Here is a 23,527-nt window from a genome sequence, read left to right as displayed (position 1 = left end):
CAGAGAGGCCAGGAAGGGAAATGAGACCCTCAGAGCCAGACCCAGTCACAGGGACCCTGGGCACAGGCCATCACAGGCCCACCCCTCTGGGGACCAACTAGACCTGGGTGGCGTCTCAGTGGTCATGGGAGGGCTCCTTGGCTAGGACAGATGGACACACTCCCCACCTCCCCCACCCCTGGTAAGTGGCCCTTTTGGCCACACTGGCCCTTTGTCTACCGGCCTGTGCTGCTATGCACAGCATATGGTGGTCCTGGGGAGAGGGCAGCTGGGACAGCAATCGGCACAGACGGGACAGCAGCTTTTATTCCTCTCAGGTACCCAGGGCCCTGCCACCCCCAGCCTACATTCCTCCAGATGTGTCTGCAGACCTGGGAGTGGGCCTATAGGCAGCCCTAGACCAGGACTGTCAGCCCTCAGTGACACTGTGGCCACATGCTTGAGGCCCCAGCCCTCCTCCTATGACCCTGAGTCCTCTACTTCCTTCTGTGGGGTCCAGTGTTCCCCTTGGATTCACACCCAGGGTCCGAGGCTCTGGGAACTGGACTCAGTGCTCAGCAGGGGCGGGGAGTTCCCCCAGAGTCCAGCCCGGTGGGTCTGGGGAGGTTGTCCTGCCCAGGGGCCTGCAGGCGTCCACGACCGTGGGAAGCACCTCACCCAGATGCCCCTGCGGCCACTAGCCAGGGGTCTTGGTGGCGAAGGTCAGGTAGCCGGTGTGGCCTACGGTCTCCTTCATAGGGGTGCCGCTGCGGAAGCGGGCATCGGGGGAGGCGTCCGAGCCGGCCCCCAGGTCCGGGGCAGGCAGACTTACGGTGCGCACGTGGTAGACCTGGGGCAGCACCTCCAGGGTACTCAGCTCCGAGAAGCCACGGGCTGCCAGCGCCTGACATGTACGCTGCACCTGCTCAATGCAGGGCGAGAAGGAGCAGAAGCGGCCACCTGTGGGAGAGCAGGGCTCAGGGAGGGCACGGTCCACCCCAGTGCCCCCCGTGGGTGGAGAGGGAGTGGCTGTTGGGCCCCCACCCTGGGGCCCGAGGGGGGCTGGGGGCAGTGTGCTGGCCAGCCAGAGAGAACAGCTCTAGACATGCAGCTGCTCAGGTGGGGGCAGCTGCTGTCACAGGAAATCAGAGGCTGTCGCAGCTCCTTAGGAACAGGAAGTGCCCACTTTGAGTAGAGCCCCGTGGGAGTGGGAGTGACAGCCTCTTCCTGCCACCCCACTACCAGGGCCTGCCTTCAGGTCCCTCTGGGGGCCCAGGGCCCTCCCAGCCTGCCGCCCCCCATTCCTGGAGCAGGAGGGGCTGCAGGGGTGCAGCTGGTGGGGGTAAAGGAGTAAGGAAGCCAGCCTTGCTGCCAGAACCATAGCCGTGGGGGCTCGTCTGCTCCATGCCTTCCCTCCTGCACCTTGTAGGCAGGGGAGGGAGCCCCGCCTGAGCAGCTCTTCTCCAGAAAAGGGAAAAACCCAGTGCCTTCCTGGCTCTGGGCCCATCTGCCGCCTCAGCGCCCAGCAGCTTCCCTAAAAGGGGCTGGCCGCCAGGCTGGGAAGTGGAGGCGGGGAGGCCTGCAGGGAGTGCAGGCCAACCTGCTCACACACACACACACACACACACACACACACACACACACACACACGGGAGCAGAAAGGGCCCCTGATTCCCTGGGGCTACAGCTACTGCCCTCCCCGGGGTGGAAGCAAGGCAGTACCCTGTTTCTGGGGGAAGTCCTCCCCGACTGACTCCTCCTAGCCTGTGACCAGCACCCCCAGTGTCTGACTTCTCCCACTCTACAGCCCAGCCTGGAGCCTGCACTCCCTGCCCCCTGAGGCCCACACACCTTCCACCTTGAGGGCCTCCCAGGCATGGCCCACGGCCTCCCAGGGCGACGGGATGTCCAAGAAGACCGCGTCGGCCACGCGGCTCACACCGAAGCCACTGCGGCACACGTCCTGGTTGCGCACGGTCACCCAGCGGCCCACGCGGTGCTCCTGGAACTCCTCTCGCACCTTCTCAGCGCGCTGCTGATGGAACTCCACCGTGTGCAGGTGGCCGGTGGGTGCGATGGAGCGGATGATGGCGTGCGACACAGAGCCACTGCCGGTACCTGGTCAGAGGGCACAGGGTGAAGCTGGACCTGGATGCTGGTCTCGTGGACAGAGACGCACCGAGGGCTGAGCCCAGCTGCTGCCAGGTCAAGGCAGCCCCCCACAAGCTCCCTGTGGGCCCACTGTCCTGGGTTTGGGACTGGGTCTCTGCACAGAGAGGATCCAGGAGAAGAACACCCTGGCCCCAGCAGGGCAGAACCTCAGGCTCTGACTGGGTCAAGGAGTTTTTGCCCAGCCACCCCGTGGCGGCTAGTCCTGAGCTTGGTCTGGTCAGGTTGCCCATGTTCCTGCCCCAACCCGCTCCACCCCACCAGATGCTGGACCTCACGGCGACAGTGAGTGACACACCCCACTGTGCCAAAGGCCCCATCTCTGCACCAGCCACTCCTTCCACCTACCTGCCTCTGGAGGCGGCCCTCTGCTTCACATACTTTTTTATATACATTTACAAAAAACGGGAGTCGGGTGGTAGCGCAGTGGGTTAAGCACAGGTGGCACAAAGCGCAAGGACCAGCATAAGGATCCCGGTTTGAGCCCCCGATTCCTCACCTGCAGGGGGGTCGCTTCACAGGTGGTGAAGCAGGTCTGCAGGTGTCTCTCTCTCCCCCTGTCTTCCCTTCTTCTCTCCATTTCTCTCTGTCCTATCTAACAATGACAACAACAACTACTACAACAACTACTACTACAATAACAGTAAACAAGGGCAACAAAAGGGAAAATAAATATAATAAAAATATATTTCAATTTATTATTAGATAGAGACAAACTGAGAGGGGAGGTGAAGATAGAGAGGAAAGACACCTGCAGCTCTGCTTCACCACTCCTGAAGCTTTCCCTCTGCAAGTGGGGGCCAGGGACTTGAACTCACATCTTTGTGCAATGTGACCTGTGTGCTTAACCAGGTGTGCCACTGCCTGCCCTCCCCCGCTTCACTTTCTTTCTATTTATTTATTCCCTTTTGTTGCCCTTGTTTTATGGTTGTTGTCGTTATTATCGTTGTTAGTGATGTCATTGTTGTATTGGACAGAGAGAAATGGAGAGAGGAGGGGAAGACAGAGAGGGGGAGAGAAAGAGAGACACCTGCAGACCTGCTTCACCGCCTGTGAAGTGACTCCTCCTGCAGGTGGGGTGCCAGGGGCTCGAATCGGGATCCTTAAACTGATCCTTGCACTTTGTGCCACTGCGCTACCACCCAACTCCCCCAGCTTCACTTTTTAAGCTTTCTGGGCCCATAGTTGCCTAGCCAAGCCTAGGACAGGGACCATACTCCCCCTCCCCTTAAACCTTCAGTCCTCACTCATTCCCACCTCGGATTCTGCACAGTCCTCCTCCTCCATCCTCTCTGCCCCATCCCTACACCCCCACCAGAGGGCTCTTGACACGTGGCAGCTTGTCATTATTCCTGACTGGCAGCTCCAGCTAGGGGGAGCCCCACCCATTCTAGATGCACCCCAACCTCAGCATCCAGGCAGTTCCAGCATCCAAGGGTCCCCAGAGAACCTGAAGCCCACAGAGGGATGGTGTGGTCGATGCCCTGGGCAGCTGGCAGCAGCAGTGACAGCAAACATTCCAGCTGCTCAGTCCAGCACACACAAACCAAGCCCTTCCTGCATCTCTGCCTGGTGTTCAGCCACTGCACTAGCAGGGTCCTGGGCTCAGGGACAGCAGTGTTTGCATTTGTTGGCTGTGTGTGAACCTGGGGTCACTCCCCACCTGCAGTGAGCACCTGGACAGCACGGGCCTCCCACCAGGCCCAGGCAACTCACCCAGGCTTGGTTGGTTACAAGAGCCACTTCCTGCAGTCAGCCCCCTCAGCCCTGTTTACATGGAGGTGCTTGCCTTCAGGAAGGGTAGTCAGGAGGCTGTCTGGCTGTCTGGCCACTGCGTCGGCCCCCCAGCTGACTGCCCCATCTAAGTCAGCCTCTCAGGCAGGGCGGGAAGCCTCACCAGACTCGCAGACCACGGAGCCCGGCCGTAACTCCAGCATCATGGTGATGAGCGCGATGTCGGTGGAGTAGAGGATCTGGGTGCGGTGTGGCAGGTTCAGCGTCCAGAGCTCGGGCGTGGGGTGCAGCACGTAGACCCAGCCGCCACGGCCGCAGGTCACCTTGGAGCCAAAAGGCCGGCCGATGAGGTCCACTGAGTGCCGCAGGACGCCGTGCCGGGTCTGGGTCTGCGCGCCTCGCTGTACTCGCACCGCAACCATGGCTCCGTGGCCCAATGACAGGATGGCCGTGTCACCCTCCTTGATCAGCTCCTCGTAGGCCACGAAGCTCATGGTGCTGGCGTGCGGAGAGACCTGGGGGGAGGCGTGCAGGCGTGAAGAGAGACCTGGGGGGAGTCCCGGGGCTGACCCGGGGCCCCGGAGGGCTGGCTCAAGCCACTCCCGGCAGGGCTGTAGCTAGCCCGACGGCGGGTCAGTGTGGCGCGGGGCACAGGGGCCGGTGGCCGGACCCCAGCTGAACAGGCTGGAGTGGCGGGAGACGTGCGGGGGGGGTGGCGGCGGGCCGTCATCACCCTCCCCAAGGAACGGGGTCTGGGAGCGACAAGAGGGCGCGGCCGAGCGTGGAGGAGCGAGCCCGGGGGTCTCCCCGGCGCTGGGTGAGCAGGGTCCAGGCCGGGGCCGCAGCTGGGGGGGCGCAAGGCTAGAGAGGCGCCCGGCCCGCGGAAGGGACCGCAACCCCCACCCGCACCCGCGGAGCCTCACCCCGGACCCGGCGTCTCCAGTCTCCCAGCTGCGGGTCCCAAGACCCCACACGTGTCTCCGCCACGGCGCCGCCGCACTTCCGGCTTCGCGCCCGCAGATGACGTCAGGAGGCCCGCGCCGGCCAATGACGTCGGGTTCGACCGGCGGTGGGGCCCTAAGCGCCGCCCCGGGGACCAGGGCCGCGGCGAGGAGTCCGGGAAGTGGCTTGTGGGTTGTGGGGTTCCCTGGGATGCGGACAGTGGGCGGCGCCAGCTTCTCCTTGGAGAGTGGGCGGTCACCTGGCCGGGAGGGGACAAGGGCCAGCTGTCACTGCCAGCCCAGCCCGGGGCCTGGGGAGGGAGGGACAGGCCCCACAGTGGCCCAGTCTGCTGCCCTGGGCCGATTCTGGAGTCCGAGGCTGACCAGCCCACGAGGAGCCCAGGTCCTCAGCCCTGCCAGCCTGCGGGTGCCCTGGACGCCTCTCTTTTGAGGCCAGGCCTGGACACAGCCCCCAGCCTCAGCCCCTCCATGCCCTGACCACCGACGAGCCCAGGGTGAGCCCAGCTCTGCAAGCTCATGTCCCTGTGCAGCCCCAGCCCTGACCACCAGTGTGGCCACATCCTGAGCTCCCTTGCCAGCAGCTCTCAACCCTTCCCCTCCCTCCAGTCTGTCTGCGTCTGCTCCAGAGAGGCAGCCTCACCCCGTGAGGATGTGCTCCTGAGTCACCCCTAATTGCTCCTCTAGGGTGTCTCAACTTTCCACTTCTCCTTCAGCTCCTGTTCCGTAGTGGTGTGGAGCGGCTGAGGCTGGGCGCCTAAGAGCCCAAATTAAGACTCTTGTGACTCCAAGGTGGTTTCCTGTGGTCTTCACTTCCCACCCGCCTCTTCCAGGCTTGGCTGGCCAGCGTCTGCACTGCCAGCGTCCCTGGGCAGCCTGACCCAGCACTCAGCAGGGACGCAAGCGTAGTGGCCCTTGCACAGACCACAGCTGACCACCCCCAGGTGGGTGCCCTGCCCTGGACAGTTTGTAGACTTCGGCTCCTCTATGGAGAACAGAAACTAAACAAACTTGCATACATGAGGGCGCAGACAGCATCAGCCCAACTCCCAAAACCACTCAGTGCCAGATCTGAGTAGTATTCTAGTCTCCTTCAAAAATAAATTAGTCACGCTAGGGAGACAGCATAATGGTTCTGCAAAAGACTGTCATGCCTGAGGCTCAGAGGTTCCAGGTTTAATTCCCAGCACCACCACAGACCAGACCTAAACAGTGCCCTGGTCTATATCTTTAAAATAATATAAATTGGGAGTTGGGCGGTAGCACAGCAGGTTACGCGTACATGGCACAAAGCGCAAGGATCTGCTTAAGGATCCCGGTTCGAGCCCCCGGCTCCCTACCTGCAGGGGAGTCACTTCACAGGCGGTGAAGCAGGTCTGCAGGTGTCTGTCTCTCTCTCCCCCTCTCTGTCTTCCCCTCCTCTCTCCATTTCTCTCTGTCCTATCTAGCAACAATGACATCAACAACGACAATAACTACAACAACAAAAAACAAGAGCAACAAAAGGGAAAATAAACATTAAAAATTAAAAAGATAAATAAATTAAATAGAATATTAATTTTAAAAAATAAATGTGTCTTGGGAAGTGGCAGAGTGGATAAAGCATTGGACTCTCAAGAATGAGGTCCTGAGTTCAATCCCCAGCAGCACATGTACCAGAGTGATGTTTTTTCTCTCTCTCTCTCCTATCTTTCTCATTAATAAAACCTTAAAAACTAAAATAAGAATGAGGCATGGTCCGGAGGTGGCGCAGTGGATAAAGCATTGACTCTTAAGCATGAGGTCCTGAGTTCGATCCCCAGCAGCACATGTATAAGACTGATGTCTGATTCTTCCTGTCTCCTATCTTTCTCATTAATAAATAAAATCTGGGGAGTTGGGCAGTAGCGCAGTGGGTTAAGCACACATGGTGCGAAGCGCAAGGACCAGCTTAAGGATCCCGGTTCAAGCCCCCAGCTCCCCACCTGTAGGGGAGTCGCTTCACAGGTGGTGAAGCAGGTCTGCAGGTGTTTGTCTTTCTCTCCCCCTCTGTCTTCCCCTCCTCTCTCCATTTCTCTCTGTCCTATCCAACAACGATGACATCAATAACAACAACAGTAACAACTACAAGGGCAACAAAAGAGAAGAAATAAATATTTTAAAATAAACAAATAAAATCTTTTTTTAAAAGAAGAATGAGGTCACATAAGTTATTTCATGGAATCTTCCCAAAGAACCCATGAGACAAGGAACTGCACTCAGAGAGGTGAAGTCACTTTCCTGAGGACACACAGACAGCATGACCACAGTGGGGCTGGGATTTCATGTCAGCAAGCCTGGCGTTAGACAGCGGTGGCAGATTTGAAGCGAGTGGGGGAACAGGCAGGAGGAGACAGGATCAGATGGCCCAAGGTCCCCTCCTCTTAGTCCTGCCAACAGTCTCCCACCCTACTGCTGTGTGGCCCCAGGCAGCCTCCGGCCCTGTCCTGACCCCAGCCCACTTCCCCTCTAGGTTCTGCAGAGCTGGGGGGGGGGGGGCTGGTGGTGGCGGGGGAGATAACCCGCCTTGCCTGGGCTGCATTTTGAACACAGTTCCTAAGGATCACCCCAGTGCCTGCCTAGAACCTGGCACCGCCACTGCCTGGCCCAGCTCTGCCTGCCTGAGTGACACCTTGTTCTATGAGGAGAGGCTCAGCATGGCCAGAGGGAGGCAACATAGAAGAGAAAGGGTTGAGCCCTCAAGAACAAGGTCCTGAGTTCAATCCCCGGCATTGCGTGTGCCAGAGTGATGCTACGGTTCTTTTATTCTCATTAATAATGTAATGAGTGGTCCTGGAGGTGGCGCAGTGGATAAAGCACTGGATTCTCAACTATGAGGTTCTGAGTTCAGTCCCCGGCATTGCGTGTGCCAGAGTGATGCTACGGTTCTTTTATTCTCATTAATAATGTAATGAGTGGTCCCGGAGGTGGCGCAGTGGATAAAGCACTGGATTCTCAACTATGAGGTCCTGAGTTCAATCCCCGGCATTGCGTGTGCCAGAGTGATGCTACGGTTCTTTTATTCTCATTAATAATGTAATGAGTGGTCCCGGAGGTGGCGCAGTGGATAAAGCACTGGATTCTCAACTATGAGGTTCTGAGTTCAGTCCCCGGCATTGCGTGTGCCAGAGTGATGCTACGGTTCTTTTATTCTCATTAATAATGTAATGAGTGGTCCCGGAGGTGGCGCAGTGGATAAAGCACTGGATTCTCAACTATGAGGTTCTGAGTTCAGTCCCCGGCAGCACGTCATGTACCAGAGTGATATCTGGTTCTTTCTCTCTCTGCCTTTCTCATGAATAGATAAATTCTTTAAAAAATAAATAACAATAAGTAAATAAATAAATGGGAGGTGGTGCACCTGGTTGAGCACACACATTAAAATATGCAAGGACCAGGGCTCAAGCTCCTCCCCACCTGCAAGTGGGAAGCTTCACAAACAGTGAAGGAGGTCTGCAGGTGTCTCTTTTCTCTCTCTCTCTCTGTCTCACCCTCCCCTCTCAATTTAACTCTGTCCTATAAAAAAATTAACAAAAGAAGAAATAAAAACGTTAGAAGTAGTGGTCCGGGAGGTGGCGCAATGGTTAAGGCACTAGATTCTCAAGCATGAGGTCCTGAGTTCAATCCCCGGCAGCACATGTACCAGAGTGATGGCTGGTTCTTTCTCTCCTCCTATCTTTCTCACGAATAAATAAATAAATTCTTTAAAAAAAAATGTTAGAAGTAGGACTGGCAGGAAGCCAGGTGGTAGCACAGTGGGTTAAGCACACGTGATGCAAAGTGCAAGGTGACGTCACCTGCTTCTGGGTGACGGTGACGCTGCCAAACAGGCTTCTGTAGCCCCAGGGGTTCAAAGGCCCAGAGAAGAGGGCTTGGTCTGCTGGGAGCTCAGCATTCTTGGCTGGGGGTGGCCCTCTGAAGCCCTCTAGTATTCTTCCCTTGCACAGGGCCATCCAGGCTCCCCAGCAGCCCCTCTTGGTGGGGCTCTCACCCATGGGTTAGGATCCTTTCCTCATCTCAGCTGCTAATATACCAGCACCCTCAGCTCCAGCAGGGGGTTCCCAGGGTGGGCCTGGGTTACTACAGCATAGCCCAGCTTCTGACCTGGCACCCCTTCTGGCATCTCCCCCTTGCTTCTGCAAAGTGGGGCCAGAGAAAGCCCTATCTGGGCAGGCACAGTTGCCAGAACCCCAGCAGAAGCCTGAGCATTCCTGAACCTGGCCTGCCACTCTGACCACCCCACCTGGCTGGACCCTGCTAGTGGAAGGGGGAGAGTTGAGTTGCTCCCCCTCTCCCCAGCCCAGTGGGTCTGGGTCAGGCCCTGGTCAACATGGGAAGGTTGGAGACAAAGAGGAACAAAACAAAAAGAGGAAAAAAAAAAAAAAAGACAAAGAGGAAGCCACAATGCCCCCACCTCCTGGGGTCTGGCTGCCTGGAGGCCTGGGCTCTGGTTACCAGAAACAGAAACAGAAACTGGAGCCACCAGGGGGCCTGGCAGGAGGGCAGCTGGGCTTTTCTAGACAGGGAAGGGGCTGCAGGGCAGGAGCACGCAGGGCCCAGGCTGGGGGGCACCTGCTGCTGCCTCTCCCCACCATTTGCCTTTGGCCTTGCTTGTTTCACTGGGAGCAAGTTCACTGCCCAAGCGGAGGAGTGAGGAGAGGAACTGACATCCTGCTGAGGGCCCCAGACCAGCTGGCTGGCTGTTTCTGGGTCTCTGTGCAGTGCCCAGTGCTCAGGGACACCACCTGGCTCTGCCCCTCCCTCCAGTAGCGCCCTGGGGCAGCTTCCCTGCGGTGGGGGTGGGGTCCTCAGCTCCCTGCCCAGAGCGCAGGATCTTTCCCTCCTTTTAGCTCAGAAGGGACATCTGAAGGACACTAGGCGCAAAGCCGAGGGGGTCACTAACATCGCTCAGCACCAGGCATCTTGCAGCCTCGCCTACCCCCCTAGGCGTGCCGGCTGCGACGACATTTTGTGTTGTCCAGGACAGATGCACTTCGGTCCGTCTGCAGAGAGCAAGGACAGTGTCCTCATGGGCTGGATTCCTAGAAGCGGGACTGCTAGGTCGTGGTTTATGGATTCCTGATCTTCATAAGCACTGCCAAATGACTTTCCAAAAAGGATGATGATGCAGCGACCAGGCCCGTGTGAAGTCCCGTGTCCGGGTCCTCCCGGAGGGCACAGCTCTCAGCATGGGGGGGGGGGGGTCCCAGTGGGTCTTTTCTCTCACACGTGCTAATTGTTGGCGGTGGATAAGCCCGTTCGACACAGAAGGGGTTCAGGCCTAGGGGAGGCCCCTCCCCAGGGTGCCTGCATCTCCGCATCTCCAGGAGAGCTCGGACCCCCAGTCCAGGAACCTGCCCAAGGTCACGGCCCCGCCGTGCGGGCTGGACCGCAGCCACACTGCGCCTCCGCCTCGCTGCGGCAGGCCAGCCCGGGAGATGCCCGGGCACCTTGGGGCAGGTCTGCCGGCGGCGGGCGGGAGGGGTGGCCAGTGCTGGTCATTACCGCGGGGACTGGGGACGAAGCATCCTCCAGTGCAGCTCTGAGGTCTCAGTCTCCTGCCCGACCCCGTGTGTGTGTGTGTGTGTGGGGTAGGTGCGGGTTGCTGGGCTGGCGGGCTGCGTGGGTGCGGGCGGGGGTCGCCAGGGCGGGCGGCGGGGGCTGCGGGCGAGGACAAAGCGGGCACCTCCCCGCCGCGCCGGCCAATGGAATGAATGGTCTATAAATAGCGGCCAATGGGCGGCCCGCACCGCGGCCCTTAAGAGCCCCGAGCGCCCAGCAGCGACAGCCTGCGAGCTCGGAGCTGCCGCCTGAGCACCCTGCCCGCCCAAAGCCCGGTGAGTGGGCCTAGGGCGGGGGGTGGGGAGACGGGGAGCAGCTGCGGGGGTCAGGGCCCAGGCCTGGCGGGGGCATCTGCGGGGGAAGGGGGCTCAGGGCTGGCTGCGGGGACCAAGGCCCAGGACAGTGACGCGGGGCCAGCTGAGGGAGCCAGGGGCCCCCAGCAAGGAGGAGCCTGGGGCTGGGGGGGGCAGCCCCGAGGGTCCCAGGCGCCCCTCCCCCGCTGACCTTGCGATGACGGGGTAGCAGGCAGCTGGCCCCCAGCCCCACTGACCCCCGGCCCCCGGCCCCGCAGCCCGCAGCCGCCATGCCTTTCTCCAACAGCCACAACGCGTTCAAGCTGCGCTTCCCGGCGGAGGACGAGTTCCCCGACCTGAGCGGCCACAATAACCACATGGCCAAGGTGCTGACCCCCGAGCTGTACGCCGAGCTGCGCGCCAAGTCCACGCCGAGCGGCTTTACGCTGGACGATGTCATCCAGACGGGCGTGGACAACCCGGGTAGGCGCCCCCCACCCACCCCGAGGCCTCCTGCGCCCCACCCGCCCGCCTGACGCCCCTGCCCTCCGCCCAGGCCACCCCTTCATCATGACCGTGGGCTCCGTGGCCGGCGACGAGGAGTCCTACGAGGTGTTCAAGGACCTCTTTGACCCCATCATCGAGGACCGCCACGGCGGCTACAAGCCCAGCGACGAGCACAAGACCGACCTGAACCCCGACAACCTGCAGGTGCGGGGGGAGACAGGGCCGGGGGGGGTCTCTGAGGAGGGCCGGGGGCTCAGCCTCGGCGCATGACCCGCAGGGCGGCGACGACCTGGACCCCAACTACGTGCTGAGTTCGCGGGTGCGCACCGGCCGCAGCATCCGCGGCTTCTGCCTCCCCCCGCACTGCAGCCGCGGGGAGCGCCGCGCCATCGAGAAGCTGGCTGTGGAAGGTGGGGTCCCCGGCTCCCCGAGCCCTGGTCACCGTCCCCATCCCGTCCCTGGCCCCGCCGGCTTGTTTACCAGTCACCCGAGCCGAGCCGCCGCCCTGCCCTGCGCTTCTTTGCGCGCGGGGCTCTGGTTTCCCGGAGCCCGAGCCCCTGGGGGTCTGGAACCGCGGCCCGCTGACCGCCCCCCGCCCCCGCCCCCGCCCCCCAGCCCTGTCCAGCCTGGACGGCGACCTGGCCGGCAGGTACTACGCTCTCAAGAACATGACGGAGGCCGAGCAGCAGCAGCTCATCGACGACCACTTCCTCTTCGACAAGCCCGTGTCCCCGCTGCTGCTGGCCTCAGGCATGGCCCGCGACTGGCCCGACGCGCGCGGCATCTGGTGCGTGGACACAGCCCCCGCCCGCCGGGCTGCGGTGAGGGCCGGGCTCCCATGACCTTGGCCGCGGTGCGGGGCTGACAGAGCCCCCACATCTGGGTGGGGGCGGAGGCCGGGCCTCACTTCCCCCTCGGGAAGCCGGCGGGAAGCCGGCGCTGCCTGTTTCTCACCTGCCTCCCCCACCCTCCAGGACTCAGCCAGGTGCCAGATGACGCAAGCGATTCCTGGGGGGAGGGAGGCGGCTTTTCCCCATTGGGGCAGCAGGTGCTCTCCCCCTTGTGGGCCTCGACCCCCCCTGCGCTGCCCACTAGACCACACAGCACCAGACAGGGGCACGTGCTCCACGGGGGTGGGGTGCTTGGCGGTACCCAAGCCTCAGTCTACCGGGCGACTGTGGTCCTGACAGTGTCCGCCCCCCACCTCTGCACCAGGCACAATGACAACAAGACCTTCCTGGTGTGGATCAACGAGGAGGATCACCTGCGGGTCATCTCCATGCAGAAGGGAGGCAACATGAAGGAGGTGTTCACCCGCTTCTGCACTGGGCTAAACCAGGTCAGGCGGGCACCCTAGGGGGCATGAGGGGCCAGCCCGGGGTCCCCTGGAAAGGGGCACACTCGGACCCCTCCTTCCTCCAGCGGAGCCCTGGCTAGGCCTCTGCGCTCACATGGGCTTCTCCCCCAGATTGAGACACTCTTCAAGGCCAAGAACTACGAGTTCATGTGGAACCCTCACCTGGGCTACATCCTCACCTGCCCATCCAACCTGGGCACCGGGCTGCGGGCCGGCGTGCACATCAAGCTGCCCCACCTGGGCAAGCACGAGAAGTTTGGCGAGGTGCTCAAGAGGCTGCGGCTTCAGAAGAGGGGCACAGGTGAGGCCCGCATCCTCTCCCCTGGGCCTGGCCGACCCTCTCCTGGCCCCCCTGCTGACCTGGCCTCCCCGCAGGTGGCGTGGACACTGCAGCCGTGGGTGGTGTCTTCGACGTGTCCAACGCTGACCGCCTAGGCTTCTCAGAGGTGGAGCTGGTGCAGATGGTGGTGGACGGCGTGAAGCTGCTCATCGAGATGGAGCAGCGGCTGGAGCAGGGCCAGGCCATCGATGACCTGGTGCCCGCCCAGAAGTGAGACCCATGCCCACTGCCTCTCTAGTCCTGCGCTTCCTTATTGTCTGGATAGCGCCTGCCACGCACCCGCACCCCGCCGCTCGCCGCCCCCCCGTGGCTGAGTCCCAGCCTCGCCTAGAGACTTCTTCTGTCACCCCGTCACCTCAGTAGAGTTTATTTTTGTGATGGCTAAGATGCTGCAAATGCTGAAATAAACCAGGGCTTGGGCCTGCCCCTTGTCTGCGTGTTGCCTCTCCTTGCGGGGTCAGAGAGCTGGGAAGCCTAGGCCTGCCCTTTCACTTGCAACGCTGGCTCTAAGGTGGGCTGCTGGCTAGAACGTGGTCACCTTCTGTGGTGTGGCCCCTGCAGGGAGGCCCAGCTTCTCCCCAGGAGAGGGGAGTGGCAGTGCTGACTCCCAGGTGCAGGGCCCAGAGGGCCTTGAGGGTGGAGCCTGGTGCTGTGCCAACCTGCCTCCTGTGGGGTGGGGAAGCAAAGGGGGCGGCAACCCAGAAACCTGATGCCTTTGCAGGCCCGGCGCCCTGCCCCAGCCCTGTGCCCCCTCATCTTCCTGGCACCCGTTTGTCTACTGCATAATCTCTCCCTCTGCTGCTCCCTCCCAGCCTCCACTTGGGCTGAACTGTCCCCTCATTGGCTCCTGTTCCGGCTCTCCAGTCCCCTCCAGGAAGGTCTGGGTATCCCTGCCTTGCAGCCTGCTCTCCACCCCTTCCCCAAAGCTCTTCTGCCAGGTCTTCCTCTGGGGTCCCTGTCAAGGTGGGCACCCTGAGGGGCTAAAAGAGGTAGGTGGTCTCCTTCCCCAGTCCCTCAGCTCTGTAGTCTGTGCTGCCACCTGCTGGCCAGGCCCTCTGTCCTCTCTGCCGACCTCCACCAGGGGCTGTGCCACCTGGTTCCCTCAAACATACCATTTCAGCTTTTTTTTTTTTTTTTGTACTGCACCAAAGGACTCTGGAGAGGGAGGGAGGGCAGGAGTAAAACTTTGGAGCCTAATACATAATAAAATTGTATGCATGTCAATGACTGCACCATAAAGCACGACCTCCCATATCGATACATGTATATCATTTTAGATTCAGAAGACAGCAGAGTGGTTCGTACACCAAGCTTTTTTTTTTTTTTTTTTTTTGCCTCCAGGGTTATTGCCAGGGCTCGGTGCCTGCACCACAAATCCACTGCTCCTGGAGACTATTTTTCCCCTTCTGTTGCCCTGTTGTTTTATCATTGCTGTGGTTATTATTATTGTTGTTGCTGTTGTTGGATAGGACAGAGAGAAATGGAGAGAGGAGGGGAAGACAGACAGAGGGAGAGAAAGACAGACACCTGCAGACCTGCTTCACCGCCTGTGAAGCGACTCCCCTGCAGGTGGGGAGCCGGGGCTCAAACCCGGGATCCTTACACCAGTCCTTGTGCTTTGTGCCACGTGTGCTTAACCCGCTGCACTACCGCCCGACTCCCTATACATCAAGCTTTTATACGTAAGGTCACAGGTTTTCTGTATCATAGTAAACACTAAAAACACAGGGGCCAGGAGGCAGAGCACCCGGTTGAGCACACGTCACAACATAAAAGGGCCTGGGTTCAAGCCCCAAGTCCCTACTGGCAAGGGGGAAGCTTCGAGAGCCAAAAAAAAGTGCTGCAGGTGTTTTATCTCTATATCCCCTGCACCTCTCAATTTCTCTTTTTTTTCCTCATTTAAAAAATTTTTATTATCTTTATTTACTGGATAGCGACATCCAGAAATACAGAGGGTAGGGGAGATAAAGAGGGAGAGAGAAAAAGAGACACCTGTAGCCCCGCTTCACCAAAGCTTTCCCTCTACAGGTGGGGACCGAGGGCTCGAACCCAGCTACTTGAGTACTGTAACATGTGCTCTCAACCACCTGGTCCTGTCTCTCTCAATTTCTTTTAAAATATTTATTTATCTATCTTTTTGTTGCCCTTGTTTTTTATCATTGTTATGGTTATTACTACTGTTATTGATGTCGTTGTTGCTGGATAGGACAGAGAGAAATGGAGAGAGGAGGGGAAGACAGAGAGGGGGAGAGAAAGACAGACACCTGCAGACCTGCTTCACTGCTTGTGAAGCGACTCCCCTGCAGGTGGGGAGCCGGGGGCTCGAACTAGGATCCTTGCGCTTTGCACTGTGTACTCGCTGCGTTACCATCCAACCTCCCCTCAATTTCTACCTCTATCAAATAAGTCATGAAATATGAAAAGATTTGAATAAAAATGCCAGGGGGCTGGGTGATGACACTAGTTAAATACACATAGTGTGAAGCGTAAGGATCCCAGTTCGAGCCCCCGGCTCCCCACCTGCAGGAGGATCACTTCACAAGCGGTTGAGTAGGTCTGCAGGTGTCTGTCTTTCTCTCTCCTCTCTAAATTTCTGTCCTATCCAATAAAATTAAAAAATATATAATAAAGTAAATGGCCTCCAGGAGCAGTGGATTCACTGTGTATGCACCGAGCCCCAGAGATAACACTGGAGGCAAAAACAAACAAACAAAAACAAAACAAAACAAAACTGTGGTCCAGGAGGTGGTGCAGTTGTACCAGAGTGATGTCTGGTCCTCTATCTCCTATCTTTCTCATTAATAAATAAAATAATAACATCTTAAAAAACTTTAAATATTTTCCCTTTTGTTGCCCTTGTTTTTTTTAAAGTATTTATTTTTTTTAAATTTTATTTATTTTCCCTTTTGTTGCCTTGTTTTATTTTATTGTTGTAGTAATTGTTGTTGTTATTGATGTCATCATTGTTGGATAGGACAGAGAGAAATGGAGAGAGGAAGGGAAGACGGGGAGAGAAAGATAAGACACCTGTAGACCTGCTTCACTGCCTATGAAGTGACTCTCCTGCATGTGGGGAGCTGGGGGCTCGAACTGGGATCATTACGTCATTCCTTGAGCTTTGCGCCACGTGTACTTAACCCTCTATGCTACCGCCCAACTCCCTTAAAAATTTTATTATCTTTATTTATTGAATAGAGACAACCAGAAATTGGGAGGAGGGGAGAGAGAGAGAGAGAGAGAGAGAGAGAGAGAGAGAGACACCTGCATCACTGTTTCACCACTCACAAAGCTCTCCCCCTACAGGTGGGGACTGGGGGCTCGAACCTGGGTCCTTGTGCACTGTAATATGTGTGCTCAACCAGGTGCACCACCACCCAGCCCCGTTACCCTTGTTTTATTGTTGCAGTTATTATTGTTCTTACTGATGTTGTCGTTGTTGGATAGGACAGAGAGAAATGGAGAGAGGAGAGGAAAACAGAGAGGGAAAGAGAAAGACAGACACCTGCAGACCTGCTTCACTACCTGTGAAGCGACTCCCCTGCAGGTGGGGAGCCGGGGCTCGAACCAGGATCCTTATACCGGTCCTTGTGCTTTGCGCCACCTGCGCTTAACCCGCTGCGCTACAGCCCGACTCCCAGAATAAATATTTTAAAAAAACAAAGAAAAGAAAATCAAGTGTCTGTGGTCCTGGAGGTTGCACAGTGGATAAAGCAGTGGACTCTCAAGTAGGAGGTCCTGAGTTCAATCCCCAGCAGCACACGTGCCTATCTTTCTCAATAAATAAAATATTTTTTATTCTTTTTAAAAATATTTACTCCTTTTTGTTGCCCTTGTTTTATTGTTGTTGATGTCGTTGTTGTTGGATAGGACAGAGAGAAATGGAGAGAGGAGGGGAAGACAGAGGGGGGAAAGATAGACACCTGCAGATCTGCTTCATCCCTCGTGAAGAGACCCCCACCCCACAGGTGGGGAGCCAGAGGCTGGAATTGGGGTCCTTATGCATCGTGCCATGTGCACTTAACCCGCCGTGCTACCACCCGACCCCCTTTCTTCTTTTTCTTTCCCAGAGCACTACTCAGCTCTGGCTTATGGTGGAGCAGGGGGACTGAACCTGGGACTTCAGAGCCTGAGGCATGAGAGTCTCTTTGCATAGCCATTATGCTATCTACCCCCATCCCATTCTTTTTTCTTCTGACCAGAGATCCACTTGGCTCTGGCTATTGGTGGCAACAGGGATCAAACCTGGGGTGAGCTGTTGGACTGTACTCCCCTCAGTAGGGCGCCTCTAATTACTATTCCCAAACTCCACCCCACCCAACCCCCATTTCCCTGCAGCCCAGGGTGGCTTCAGTCTTCCTTAAGATTACGCTTGCTTGGTCAAGCATGGGGATGCCCAAACACCCCAACCCAGGGCAGGCTAGAAGCAGCACCCCTTTCTATGCTATGTCCATGAGTTGCTGGGTGTACACCTCGGACCCTGCCTGCAGCACTGGTAAGGGGTGGGGACGCTTAAAGGGGTTGAGCAGTGGCCCCAGTCTCCCTCTGCATGCCAGGGAATGTTCCCCACCGCTGTGACACTGACAGGTTAGCCTCTGGGGACTTCAATTGCATTCCCCCAACCCCGCACCACCCCGCTCGCTCCCGCACACACACCTGAACAGTTGCTTGCAGGAAATGCACTGCAGGGAAGCAGCAGCCAAGGGTGGGTGGCCCTAAAATCAGGGGCCCCACCTACAGGCTGTGGGGAATGGAGCCGGCGGCAGCCTCAGAGAAAAAGCTCAAGAGTGCATGTAGCTCAGGAGACAGCTTGTCCTGAGAGCCCACACAGAACACGTATGGAAAAACCCCAGAACAGTCTTCAGCTGTGGGTGGTGGGTAACAGGTGACTTCCTCTTTACACTTCGTTTCCCATTACACTTCACCTCTCAACTTTTCTACAGTGAGCATGGATTACTTACATAAGCTGAAGAAGCGAGTTCTTTGAAATGCTTTTTAAAAATGCCCCAAGGGAGGAGCATGTGCTGCTATGCACACAAAGTGTTCAAGTTAAAAGGCTCTATGGCCAAGGAACCTGCTTGTTTGCTGGTCAGTGGTGCCCGGGGTTGAGCACACACGTGACAGGGTGCTAGGATGCAGGTTCAAGCCTCTGGCCTCCACCTGCAGGGAGAAAGTTGAAGATGAAAGATGTAGTGCTGGGGAGTCGGGCGGTACCGCAGCGGGTTAAGTGCATGTGGCACAAAGCGCAGGGACCGGCGTAAGAATCCCGGTTCGAGCCCCCGCCTCCCCAGCTGCAGAGGGTTTGCGTCACAGGCGTTGAAGCAGGTCTGCAGGTGTCTATCTTTCTCTGCCCCTCTCTGTCTTCCCCTCATCTCTCCATTTCTCTATGTCCTGTCCAACAATGACAACAATATTAATAACTACAATAATAAAACGAGGGCAGTAAAATTGAATAAATAAAAATAAATATTAAAAAAAATTATGTTAAAAAAAAGGACAGGAGCTAGTGTAGCTAGTGTATTGCACCAAAGTAAAAGACTGGGGGGGGGGAGGGGCTCAGGTCCTGGAACATGACGGCAGAGAACCTAGAAGGGGTTGAATTGTTATGCATAAAACTAGTAAATGTTATACATGCACACACTACTATATATATATATATGTATTTTTTTTTGCCTCCAGGGTTGTTGCTGGGGCTAGGTGCCTACACCATGAATCCACTGCTCCTGTAGGCTTTTTTTATCCCCTCTTTTGTTGTCATTGTTTTATCGTTGTTGTGGTTATTATTATTGTTGTTGATGTCGTTGTTGGATAGGACAGAGAGAAATGGAGAGAGGAAGGGAAGACAGAGGGGAAGAGAAAGATAGACACCTGCAGACTTGCTTCACTGCTTGTTAAGTGACTCCCCTGTAGGTGGGGAGCCGGGGCTCAAACCAGGATTCTTACGCTGGTCCTTGTGCTTTGCGCCACCTGCGCTTAACCCGCTGCGCTACTGCCTGATCCCCCACACTACCGTATTTTACTGTCGACTGTAACCCATTAATCCCTCCAATAAAGAAAAAATATTGGGAGACGGGTGGTAGCACACCTGGTTGAGTGCACGTTACAATGCGTGAGGACCCAGGTTCAAGCCCCTAGTTCCCACCTGTAGGGGTAAAGCTTCACAAGTGGTCAAGCAGTGTTGCAGGTGTCTGTCTGTCTGTCTGTCTCTCTCTCTACCATCCCCTTTCCTCTCAATTTCTGGCTTTCTCTATCCAATAAATAAATAGATAATTAAACATATTAAAAAAGAAAAATATTTAAAATAAAAAGGCAAAGAAAGTTCATAAATGACCAAAAATAATAATAATAAAGATGAGTGAAACTGCATGCCCAACTCCTGCTTGAGGTCACTCTGCCTTCAGGAATTCCACCCGGGAGGACAACCTTATACCTATTTAGCCTACAGTGACTCCAGTCATTCTAATAGGTTCGTGTGTGTGTGTTCTTTTCTTTTTTTTAAAAAAATTTTATTTATTATTGGATAGAGGCAGAAATTGAGAAGGGAGGAGGGGATAAAGAAACAGAGAGATACCTGCAGCCCTGCTTTACCACTTGTGAAGCTTTCCCCAGCAAGTGGGGACCAGGGGCTTGAACACTGTAATGTGTGTGCTTAACCAGGTTATTTTATTTTTAATTTTTTAAATCTTTATTTATTGGATAGAGATATCCAGAAATTGAGAGGGAAGGGGGTGAAAGAGAAAGAGAGAGAGAGAGAGAGAGAGAGACAGACAGACAGACACCTGCAGCTCTGCTTCACCACTGACAAAACTTTTCCCATGCAGGTGGGGTCTAGGGGCTTGAACCCAGGTCCCTATGCATTTTGACATGTGTGCTCAACCAGGTGTGTCACCACCCAGCCCCACCAAGTTTTTTTTATAATTAAAATGGGAGGAAAAGAAGAGAGGCAGACGTCGCTGTGAAGCTTTTCCCCTGGATGTGGGGGCCACAGGCTTGAACCAGGATTCTTTCACCGGTCCCTGAGCTTTGCACCACCTGCGCTTAACCCGCTGTGCTACCGCCCGACTCCCACAGGCCCACTTTTTAACAACAACAACTAATAATAATATCTCTAATGTGCTACAGTTCCTGGAAGACAGTGAGGCAGCTTGAGAACCTCACCACCACCACGTCCCTGGCTCCTATGATCCACTCACTATTCTCCCCCGAGGAGACACAGGCTGAGAGAGAATTGACTCAAGGTCGGCTGGTTCTTTGTCCTTTGCTTTCGCTGCTCTGATGTTTTAGAGCATTTTAAATTTCCGTGTGTGGAAGGAATACGCTTCTCTCGGCGGTAGCTGACCCATTGGCAGTTGCCTGCAAGGACCCTTGTTGTGCATTTCTACCTGAGTCACGTGTGCACAAGTAACAAATGGAAAGGGCTCCTGACTGGCAAGGAGTCACCCTCTTGGCCCCATGGTTTTTACCGAGTTGGAGATTTGAGCTTCGTCATAAGAGCTGGATGACAAACGCCTTGTCCCCAGGGGCCAGGAGGTGGCACACCCAGTAGAGTGCGTGCCACTTATTACATACAAGGACCTGGACTCAAGCCCCTGGTTCCCACCTGAATGGAAACTTCACAATCAGTGGAACAGTCCTGCAGGTGTCTTTCTCTCTTCCTGTCACCCCTTTCCCTTTCACTTAGTGTCTCTAATTAAAGAGAAAGGAAGAGAAAAGATAAAATATGGCTGCAGGGATTGGTAGGTTCATAGCTGTGCAGGCACAGAGCCCCTGGGATAACGCTGGTGGCTATAATAACAAACAAAAACCTCCCTGGCTCCCACAGTGACTACACGCTCTGTGGGGACCCAGCCAGTGCCTGGGCTCTGCCCACCTTTCTCTCCGTGTCTCCGTGCGACTGGTCTTGCTTTGCTCAAGACACTGAGAAGTGTTGGGCAGTGAGTAGGGCACTTAACTTGGAAACATGAGATCCTGAGTTCAATCCCTGGCATCCTACGTGTCAGAATGATGCTGTTTCTCCTACTTGTTAATGGATAGAAAGACATGGAGGAGTGAAGTCACTTTCACCCTCTTCTTGGAGGCTTATCAAAATTTAAGGCTCAACTTAAATAATTAACCCGAAGACCGGGAGGCCTGCTGCCAGCGCCTCATGTTTCTGATGGACCTGTGTCTGCCAGCAGTCACTCTCCTGCTTCTGAAACCAAACCTGTTTCTGAGCCTAGAGCTCACAGGACAGCTGTGGCTGGAGGATGACACGTCTGGGAGGCCCAGGACCACTCCAGCCTACCATGCAGGAAGCCTCCCACTCCCACTCCCTCCCCCAGTCAGAACCCCTCCTACCTTGGCAGTGGGGACCTGACTGGGGCCTGCAGGTCTATCTAGCTGCAACAGAGAGCAGTGACTTGCAGAAAGAGCGTGGCTTGGAGCCACACTCACTCTCCCCATCAACATGCACTGCAAGACCAGACACGGGGTGGTTTCCACTGGCGACACTAAGGAAAATCGGGGCTCCTTCTGCTCTCAAAGCTTTTCTCTGCTTACCTACAGCCCAGGGTGACCCAGGGCTCACACACTCTCCAGAGCGACTTCCCTGACTACCCAGAGGTTCTTCTGGGATAAAAAGGGGAGTCGGGCAGTAGCTCAGTGGATTAAACTGGTTAAGCACAGGTGGCACAAAGCGCAAGGACCAGCATAAGGATCCCGGTTCGAGCTCCCAGCTCCCCACCTGCAGGGGAGTCACTTCACAGGCAGTGAAGCAGGTCTGCTGGTGTCTTATCTTTCTTTCCCTGTCTTCCCCTCCTCTCTCCATTTCTCTGTCCTATCCAACGACAACGACAACAGTAACTGTAACGGAGTTGGGTGGTAGTGCAGTGGATTAAGTGCAGGTGGCGCAAAACGCAAGGACCCTCCTCTCTCCATTTTCTCTCTGTCCTATCCAACAACGACATCAATAACAATAATAACAACAAAACAACAAGGGCAACAAAAGGGGAATAAATAAAATTTTTTTTAAAAGTAACTATAACAATAAAAAGAAACAAGGGCAAAAGGGAATAAATAATATTTTTAAAAAAATTTTTAAAAAGGACCCCAGGTCTCAACCCCCAATTCTTTTTTTTTTTTTTTTCCCTCCAGGGTCATTGCTGGGCTCGGTGCCTGCACCATGAATCCACCGCTCCTGGAGGCCATCTTTTCCCCACTTTGTTGCCCTTGTTGTTGTAGCCTCGTTGTGGTTACTATTATTGCCATCATTGATGTTGTTCATTGTTGGATAGGACAGAGAGAAATGGAGAGAGGAGGGGAAGACAGAGAGGAGGAGAGAAAGACAGACACCTGCAGACCTGCTTCACCGCCCGTGAAGCGACTCCCCTGCAGGCTGGGAGCCGAGGGCTCGAACCGGGATACTCATGCTGATCCTTGAGCTTCGCGCCACGTGCGCTCAACCCATTGCGCCACCGCCCGACCCCCCCAAATTTATTTATAAATTATTTATTTATTCATGAGACAGACAGGAGAGAGAAAAAGAATCAGACATCACTATTTTTTTTTCACTTTTTTTTTTTAGAAATTAAGTTTCTTTTTTTTTTTTAAAAGAATTTATTTATTCATGAGAAAGGAGGAGAGAGAAAGAACCAGTCATCACTCTGGTACATGTGCTGCCAGGGATCGAACTCAGGACCTCATGCTTGAGAGTCTAGTGCCTTAGCCACTGCGCCACCTCCCGGACCACCAGACATCACTCTTATACATGTGCTGCCAGGGATTGAACTCAGGACCTCATGCTTCAGAGTCCAATGGTTTATGCACTATGCCACCTCCTGGACCACGACCCCCAATTCTTAAGCTTTCCACAGTTATTTGCCTGTTACATGTTTTTTTTTTTTTCATTTTCCCTTTTGTTGCCCTTGTTTTGTAATTGTTGTTGTAGTTATTATTGATGTCATCATTGTTAGATAGGACAGAGAGAAATGGGGTTGGGCTGTAGTGCAGCGGGTTAAGCACACATGGTGCAAAGCGCAAAGACTGGCGTTAAGGATCCCAGTTCAAGACCCCGGCTTGTGAAGCGACCCACCTGCAAGGGGGTCGCTTCACAAGCTGTGAAGCAGGTCTGCAGGTGTCTGTCTTTCTCTCCCCATCTGCCTTCCCCTCCTCTCTCCATTCCTCTCTGTCCTGTCCAACAATGATGACATCAACAATAAAAACTAAAACAAGGGCAACAAAAGGGAGTAAGTAAATAAACATTATAATAAATAAATAAAGTTAAAAAAAAAAGAGGGGATGGGGCCTGGGTGGTGACACACCTGGTTGAGTGCACATCTTACAATGCACAAGGACCAGAGTTCAAGGCCCAGATCCCCACCTATAGGGTATAAGCTTTTTGAGTAGTGAAGCAGTGCTGAATCGATCTCTCTTTCCCATTCCCTCTCAGTTTCTGTCTCTATTTAAAAAATAAAGACAAATAAAAGAATAAAAAAATTTTCAAGAGAGTAGACTTAAAAAAAATGAAAAAGGCTAGGTAGTGATACACCTGGTTCAGGGCACACATTACCATGTGTTAAGGACCTGGGTTCAAGCCCCACCTGAGGGGAAGCTTTACTGGTGGTGAAGCAGGTAC

At 55.5% G+C, this 23,527-nt stretch overlaps 2 protein-coding genes across 2 annotated transcripts; one reads left to right on the top strand and one right to left on the bottom strand.

The window, feature by feature from the left end:
• Nucleotides 1–288: 288 nt before the first annotated feature.
• On the bottom strand, nucleotides 289–4,933 carry TRMT61A (tRNA methyltransferase 61A). Its single transcript, XM_007518347.3, has 4 exons — nucleotides 4,806–4,933; nucleotides 4,046–4,397; nucleotides 1,831–2,097; nucleotides 289–939 (listed from the first exon to the last, which is right to left on the bottom strand). The coding sequence occupies exons 2-4, from the start codon at nucleotides 4,374–4,376 to the stop codon at nucleotides 677–679; spliced, it is 861 nt and encodes a 286-aa protein (XP_007518409.1). The 5' UTR covers nucleotides 4,377–4,397; nucleotides 4,806–4,933; the 3' UTR covers nucleotides 289–676.
• Nucleotides 4,934–10,747: 5,814 nt separating this feature from the next.
• CKB (creatine kinase B) lies at nucleotides 10,748–13,343 on the top strand. Its single transcript, XM_007518346.3, has 7 exons — nucleotides 10,748–11,197; nucleotides 11,271–11,425; nucleotides 11,499–11,631; nucleotides 11,837–12,008; nucleotides 12,437–12,560; nucleotides 12,690–12,879; nucleotides 12,954–13,343. Exons 1-7 carry the CDS (start codon nucleotides 11,005–11,007, stop codon nucleotides 13,130–13,132), a joined length of 1,146 nt encoding a protein of 381 aa, XP_007518408.1. The 5' UTR covers nucleotides 10,748–11,004; the 3' UTR covers nucleotides 13,133–13,343.
• The last annotated feature ends 10,184 nt before the right edge of the window (nucleotides 13,344–23,527 follow it).

The sequence above is a fragment of the Erinaceus europaeus genome, chromosome 22, assembly GCF_950295315.1.
Source record: "Erinaceus europaeus chromosome 22, mEriEur2.1, whole genome shotgun sequence".
Taxonomy (NCBI): domain Eukaryota; kingdom Metazoa; phylum Chordata; class Mammalia; order Eulipotyphla; family Erinaceidae; genus Erinaceus; species Erinaceus europaeus.
The sequence above is the reverse complement of the archived record's forward strand: the minus strand, read 5'-3'. Positions and strand labels throughout refer to the sequence as shown.